The sequence below is a fragment of the Primulina eburnea genome, chromosome 6, assembly GCF_022965805.1.
Source record: "Primulina eburnea isolate SZY01 chromosome 6, ASM2296580v1, whole genome shotgun sequence".
Lineage (NCBI taxonomy): Eukaryota > Viridiplantae > Streptophyta > Magnoliopsida > Lamiales > Gesneriaceae > Primulina > Primulina eburnea.
Genome location: NC_133106.1, coordinates 24,579,315 through 24,587,089, shown reverse-complemented (window position 1 = coordinate 24,587,089; position 7,775 = coordinate 24,579,315). Strand labels below are relative to the sequence as shown.

General features: G+C 34.1%; 1 protein-coding gene across 1 annotated transcript; it reads right to left on the bottom strand.

Moving 5' to 3' along the window:
- Window positions 1–1,520, bottom strand: LOC140835407 (seipin-3-like). Its single transcript, XM_073200899.1, has 2 exons — window positions 633–1,520; window positions 1–426 (listed from the first exon to the last, which is right to left on the bottom strand). The coding sequence occupies exons 1-2, from the start codon at window positions 1,518–1,520 to the stop codon at window positions 1–3; spliced, it is 1,314 nt and encodes a 437-aa protein (XP_073057000.1).
- Between the last annotated feature and the right edge of the window lie 6,255 nt (window positions 1,521–7,775).

Genomic DNA, 7,775 nt, shown 5'->3' with positions numbered 1-7,775 from the left:
CTAGCTCCCTGTAAGACTTGCTGGTTTGCAGAAGACTAAAACAGCCATGACTTCACACATAAACGAGGTGAAGCTGATCCATACGAACATGGTTCTTCTCCAAGTCCACATCATCCCTTTAAGCCATGGGAGCTCGGACTCGATATCCAGTGATGCATCATAAATCTCAGGTACACCAGAGCCTGCTTCGAGATCTGCTCTTTGTTGAAGGATAACTTTGAAAAAGGATGTTGGTTGGTATCCTTCGACGAAATCCTGGATCACGATTTTCAGGTTTTGGATCTCGGATTGAAATCCAGTGATAATAGGAGCAGTTTTGAAAAGTGTTTCGACGATGCGAACTGGCTGGCTCTTGAAACGTAGCATGGCCGGATAACTTGATGCGACCATGGTATTACCATTTGCTGACAGGCCCTCCACTCTCACCTTCAACGTATAGAAGAAAACACAGCACGGGATTTCAAGAAAATAGAAGAATTATAGAGAAAATTCCTACGAAAATATATTGTACATTTTCAAGATATATATCATTGACACAATAATGGCCTGGCCCGACAACGATCCTATAATTCAAAACTATCATTCTTTCGATAAATATTTAATCTGCGCAGGCGAGTATACGTAAAACTTACCTGAAAGATACCTAGTTGTCTGTTGTAGTCAGATTCGGGCAATGTCAATGAGATGGTCAGCTTCAACTTATGGTTACCAAGTCGGCCAGAAATAGGCATCTGATTTCCTAAAGGCACGACAGCTACCGGACTAGTTTTCGTGTAATCGAAATTCAAGACTTCAGTTGTATGCACGGATTCTTCAACGAAATTTCTCAACACAAAACTAGCTACCACGAACCCTGAGACCAACAATACAAGAAGCAACAAAAACACATTGATTGTGCAGAAAAAGGCCTTCCCAAATCTTATTGCCAGTTTCAGCACCGACTTCTGTGCCTTAATCCTATAACAGATAAAGGAGATCAGGCCCAAGTAAAAGGCCATGCATGTTCTTCGCAGCATTTTCTCGAAATGCTCTGAAATTCGAGTTAGCATTCGAATCGGTAATACCAAAAGCATTAGCCAGAAATTCAGTATACCAAATGGAAGAGTGAAGAACCACAGGAAAAGGGTTATTTGAAAACCAGTAAACTTAATCAATAGCGTAGACAAGATATCAATAATGTTCAATGGGGCCATTTTTAATACACCATTTATATAGTTGGATTCAGTATCTTGGTAAAAATGAATGGCCGAGTTTTCCTCCTCCTCATACATCGAAGCATATTCGCCTTCGACTATTCGACTTTTGTACCCATTGTCGTACTCGAAATCGAAATAACCAGATAGGCCAGGTGATTTTGGATTAGCCATTAGCAGTTTCTCAGCTCCAAGAATCAAAGAATGCTGCATCAAGTCGGCGAGAATGTGCTGTGACTGCAAGAATCTAAATGCAAGAAAATTGGAGCGATCGTTAAGCAAATGCTCGTTGTCATGGCCAATGTCGTTCGTATCATATTGAACCATTGGATCATGTAATGATGATATTTTCATGGATTGGTTCAAGGCAAAAAAAAAAGGAGAAATATTTGTAGTGAAAAATTTAATTGAGACCGTTTCTTTCTTTTATAGGAGGGAAATATAAGGATGAATTGGCAGAAGAGACGATGTCCATTGGGATGCTAAACAAATCGATAGTTCCAGTTGTGCTTAAAACAATGGGAATTTTTGTTTTGTTTTGTTTTGTTTTGTTTAATGGAAATCAGCATCCTGGTATATGGATATAAGATCCGTGTACTGAAACAAAACATGACTACTGATTTTATTTCCAAGACTGCATTCCTTATTATTTTTGAAAATTTTTGAAAGCTGTTGGCGATGAATACATCTAAATTAAGGGATTTTTTTTTTTTAATTTCAATTTACTCTTCCAGATTTAGGTTTTAGAACATTTGACTAAAATAGTGTAAAGTTAGTTCATTTATTTCAAATCAGTATTTTTCGATTTCATGTCAATATTTTCTAGTGTTACATCAATAATTAGACTAAAATAATCATAAATTAAACGTTAGAACATCATAACTAAATGTTAGAAATTTAGTAAATCAAAACATAAAATTGAACTAGTTAAATAGACCAAAACTTATCTCCTGAACTATTTACTTTAAAGGAGAACAATTTTGTGCAGACAAAAACTTGTGTGTAAGACGGTCTCACGGGTCGTATTTTGTGAGATAGATATCTTATTTGGCTCATCCATGAAAAATTATTACTTTTTATGCTAAGAGTATTACTTCTTATTGTGAATATCGGTAAGGTTGACCCGTCTCACGGATAATGATTTGTGTTACCGTTTCATAAGAGACCTACTCATGTGTGCAACATGTTTAACTTTTGCGATCTCGCATATATATAATGAATTTTAATTTCGTCATTTAGCTGATCAAAATATATATGATATTAGTGAAATAAATTCTTTTAGGCAGCTTTTGGATCGACTGATTTGTATTTCTTAATTTTTAAAAAAAATATTATAAACTTCAAATTCATCTCTTGGATGTATATATAATATTTTATGTTAATTATGATGGATTTTAAGTTCCCCAAATAATAGAAGCATTTGAAATCCATTTGCAAAACACCAAAATTGTTTTGTGAAAATTTTATGAATTTAAATAAATCAATAAAAAATTTATTCTAAGCAAAATTTTGGCACATATATATAATTTGCCTACATATTAATCTACTTAATATCTAAGAGTTGCAATGAAATAAATAAAATACATTTAAATAATATAAATTAATTAATTTTATTTTTCTACAAATAAAATTTAAATTGAATACTACAAACAAATAAAATATATTAATATAACTTACTAAAAATATTAACTAATTCAAATATTTTTATTAACTTTTAAATTTAATTGAGAATTAATTCTCACTAATTTAATAGATAATGTTTCGATGATTTGATAGAAAATATGTCACCAACATAGGCCAACACTTGGCTATCGGTAGAGAACTCACTTCCCTTCGTTTTCTACTATATATAGGCTTCATCTAATGTATTTCATCCCCGAAAATAATAGTGAACAATAGGGAGAAAATAAGGAAAAAAAGCAAATCATCCCCGAAAATTCCGAAAAAATTTCAAGACGCCCCTTTTCCAGCCAGAAATACTTTTTAGGATAAGAGGTATCAAGATCATCAACCAAAATTTTGAAACTCGATTGAAACCATGAAGAACATTGCTAGAAATTTTCCAGAAAATTATATACATGTTTCTAGTTTGGACTCCTTATTTCTCATTATTCTTTAACAAATCTTCGTTCACTTTTAGAATAAATTTTGTTCAAAATTTCCCTAGTTCACGAATTTGTTGGCCGATCATCTCAATTATCATCAGAAATACAATTTTTTGTCGTCCGAAACAAGCTTGACAACCATTATATTTTTCCTAACCTATTTTTGATATGGTTTGAATTTGAAAAAGTGTAAAACATAAAATTTTAGTTCGTCCAAAATAAAATCATACTGGAAATTTCAACCGCGCATGACGCGTTGTCGCAGCGGCACATGCAGTACATGCGTCGTCCTGATCCTTTTTTGACATAATTATATTCATCTGGTGAAGTTTCGTAATTTTAGAACATATTTTTGATTTAAAATTAATTTTAACCATAACTAATCCGTACAAGAGTTTGTGCAAAAATAAATTTCAAATACCCAACATCTACTCCTGACCATACCGAGCCTAAAATTACTTGAATTATATTTATAGAAAATCATCTTATGATTGAAAAAAGACGAAAAAGTAAGCTACCAAGGTGATGTTTTCTTTATCACGAGGTTTGATTTATCGTGAGGTTTTTCCCACTGGTTTCTTCAATAATTGAGTTTGATATTTGGCATGGAATTTATAGTAAATTTTATGAACTACTGATTTATTCATATATTGCATCATGTTGTGTATGTCACAAATTATCTGTCATATTCTATTGCATATTTGAATATCTAGATTTATTTTGTTCTTGACTATTACGATTGGTTGTTACTGATTGAATGACTTAATGAATTGAGCTTGGAAAACGGTCTATATATCGGATGGCTAGTCCACTAGAAACGTAACTTCGGTACGGAAATTTGAGTCCAATGAACATCATGTTTAAAACCTGTTATATAATTCATCTAAATAATGTGACTTCGGTTCGAAAATGTGAGTTCAGTTTGGCTCGTAAATGATCGATTGCACGAATTATATTTGAGTATTTAGGGAAATTTTTTACACCAAATGTTGGTTGAAGCCACCTCTTTAGTCTACTCTATTCATTTCAGAGTCATGAACAGTTGTTGTATATCACTTGATAAGATATTTTTATAATGATATGTTACTATTAATAAATGTTCTCTTATTGAATTGCTGGACTGATAAATTTTTTCTTGACTTGTTAAAAATATATAAGCTCAATTTTGTTTCCACATTCAGTCTCCAAATACTTAACTTCTATTTTATTTCTATTTATTATAAATTCCAGATACAGGATTTCAGGTCTCTGAATATGATGGAATTTGATAATGAAAAGACCGTGATTGTTATATTGCATTATTAATTTTGTTATATTATGTAAATTAAAATATGTTGGATCCCGGTTTCTACACGCCCAAACGCAGCGGAAGTTTTAAAATTTTTATTTTATTTTGACAATCAAAATATATTTGATTTGGACGCTCGTATGATTTTCATAACATTCATAGGGCGTTAGAGTTTTATACCTTTGGTGAATTAATCACTGGACACCAACCGATCCGGTATAACAGATCTGACTCTTGATGAATCCCTACGAACTTTCTTCAAGAGACTCCTTTCGTTTCATCTAATTAGGTCCACGACTAGAACAATTATTCCTCTTCTGATTTGCACTAGAAAAACTAGAAGAGATTTTACGTTGAGATCAAAAACGAGAGCGGCGGCACAAACCAAAATTCCTCTTGATATGGCCGAAAATATTTGAGGAGTTTTTCATTGAGATTCTCGAAAATCTCTTTTTCATGAATTGGAGGCTACCTTTTTATTCTAGATAATTGCATGCCATTAGAATAAAAAATTCTAATTATCTTTCTAATCTATTATTTACTTAATTAATCCAATTAATTAAGTAAATTTAAGATTCTAAAATGCATGCCTTATCAAATGCAATCTCGATGCATATCTTATGGAGACTAGGTTTTTAGGTCTCCTATTTAAATAAAACATCTATGGTCTAATTACCATAATAAAATAATTGGACCCATTTAATTAACATTAATGAGCTAAATTAATTAATTGGACTAGTCAAACTAGTTTAATTAATTAATCAAAGTCCATTAAACTTTAATTATTTAATATATTGGACTTGTACTCCTACAAGTCCATTAAATATATTACCCATCATATTTAATTTATTATTTAATAAACTCAACATTTGAGCTTTAATAAATTAAATATATTATAATTCAACATTTGAATTTAATATTTAAATTATAAATTCAACTCCTTGAATTTTATCACCTCCAAAATTTAATATTTAATAAACCCAACTTTTGAGTTTAATAAATTAAATTATCAAATTTTATAAATTCAACTCCTTGAATTTATTCTCTCCAAATTTCATAAATTCAACTTCTTGAATTTACTATCTCATAAATTCAACTCCTTGAATTTATTTTCTCAAAATTTAATTATCATAAATTCAACTCTTTGAATTTACTATATCATAATATAAATTCAACTCCTTGAATTTATTCTCTCAACGGGAACAAACGATTCAGTGCTTGTGTGACCCTCAATGGTTCAGGGATACAGCCAGCCGTGGGTTCACAACTCTTTGTGATTCAGAATAACATTTATTCTTATTCGGGGTTACCCTAGTCAGCCCCATTCTTTTCATCAACACCTTGATCAAGAATGTCAGAACTCATTTCTGATTGCACCCATCAGATCATGGTAAGAGCGTCTAGTAGCATCGCCCCATGATCCCCTAGGTATCACTGATAGTGCCTGCAAGAACCAGTCGATTATGATTAACGTACAATACGGTCCCTTCATCTCATATATCCTGATCGAATCTGCAACCATTGGTTCATCGAGGGTTGCATATTTATTCGATAACTATGTGATAACTATAATAGTGGCATCGCGTGTACTATTGGAGAACTCCTTCTCCAACGTACATCTCATACTCTGGCCAGAGATTCCATGCACTATTATTTCATTAGATCACATAGGATATCCACACCCGCAGGTGAGCGGTGAATCCCCGACTACAATGCACTGGCTCCTATATGTGTCGCAACTATACCCAACCTCGCCACCTGATGACTCTCCTGGAGCCGGTAAACGAGTCAAAGCACAGCCCTAGCATATAGAGCATCAGTGTTGTCCCGGGTCGTAAGGACTAATTGTGTACAATCATAACCACGAACTTATCCTCTCGATGAATGATAACCACTTGGAAAGTCCGAGGGAGGGTTGTTCGGTATAATCATCATATGACTACCCATCTGTATGTTTGGACATCTCTATGCCCTTACCAAGAAACGCAGTACACAACATCACAGATACTAGTCTCGAGCTCAAGCGACCTTTATCCATGTTTTAGGCGGCTGAATCGACTAGGAACGAATTTAGAATATGCAGTGTTTACAAATGGGTTTCAACATCGAATTACGATTCATTTGTATTAAAGCATAATCAAGGACTTTATCTATGCTGCTTGCATGTGTATACAGATAAAGTATAACGAAACCATTAAAAATAAATTATATTAAAATAAAGATTGTTTATTACACTTGAGTCAATAAATTCCCTAGCCAACCGTTGGCTTGCAGGGCATCTACTCTAACAATCTCTCACTTGCCCTAGAGCCAACTACCCTTAATCCCATTGCTTCGTGATGCTTTTCAAACAATGGTCCTGGCAAGGGCTTTGTAAGTGGATCAGCAACATTATCTGCAGAGGGGAGTCTTTCGACTTATATGTCTCCTCTTCCCACTATCTCCCGTATGACGTGGAACTTCCTCAGTACATGTTTGGATCACTGATGAGACCTTGGTTCCTTTGCTTGCGCAACGGCACCAGTGCTGTCCCAGTACAACGGGACTGGATCAACTCAATTAGGAATAACGCCAACTCTTGGACAAAATTCCTCATCCAAACTACCTCTTGGGCTGCATCAGATGCAGCAATGTATTCAGCTTCAGTGGTGGAATCCGCAACGGTGTCTTGCTTGGAACCTTTCCAAGAGATAGCCGCACCATATAGCATGAATACAAAACCAGAGGTCGATTTCAAATCATCTACGTCACATTGGAAGCTAGAATCAGTGTAGCCTTCCAATTTCAATTCTCCACCCCATAGACCATGAACAAGTTCTTAGTCCTTCTCAAGTACTTAAGAATATCTTTCACGGCCTTCCAATGCATTGGATCAGGGTTTGCCTGATATCTGATTGTAACACTCAGAGCGCAAACAACATCAGGACGTGTCTATATCAGACCATACATGATACTACCAATGGCTGACGCATATGGAATATGTGTCATCATCTCTATCTCTTCATCAGTTTTGGGACACATAGCTTTAGATAGAGTAATACCATGACACATTGGTAAGTATTCTCTCTTGGACTCTTCCATAGAGAATCTATTTAGAATGATATCGATATAAATCGCTTGGGTTACCCCTAGCATCCTTTTGATCTATCTCTATAGATTTGTATTCTCAATATATAGGATGTTTCACCC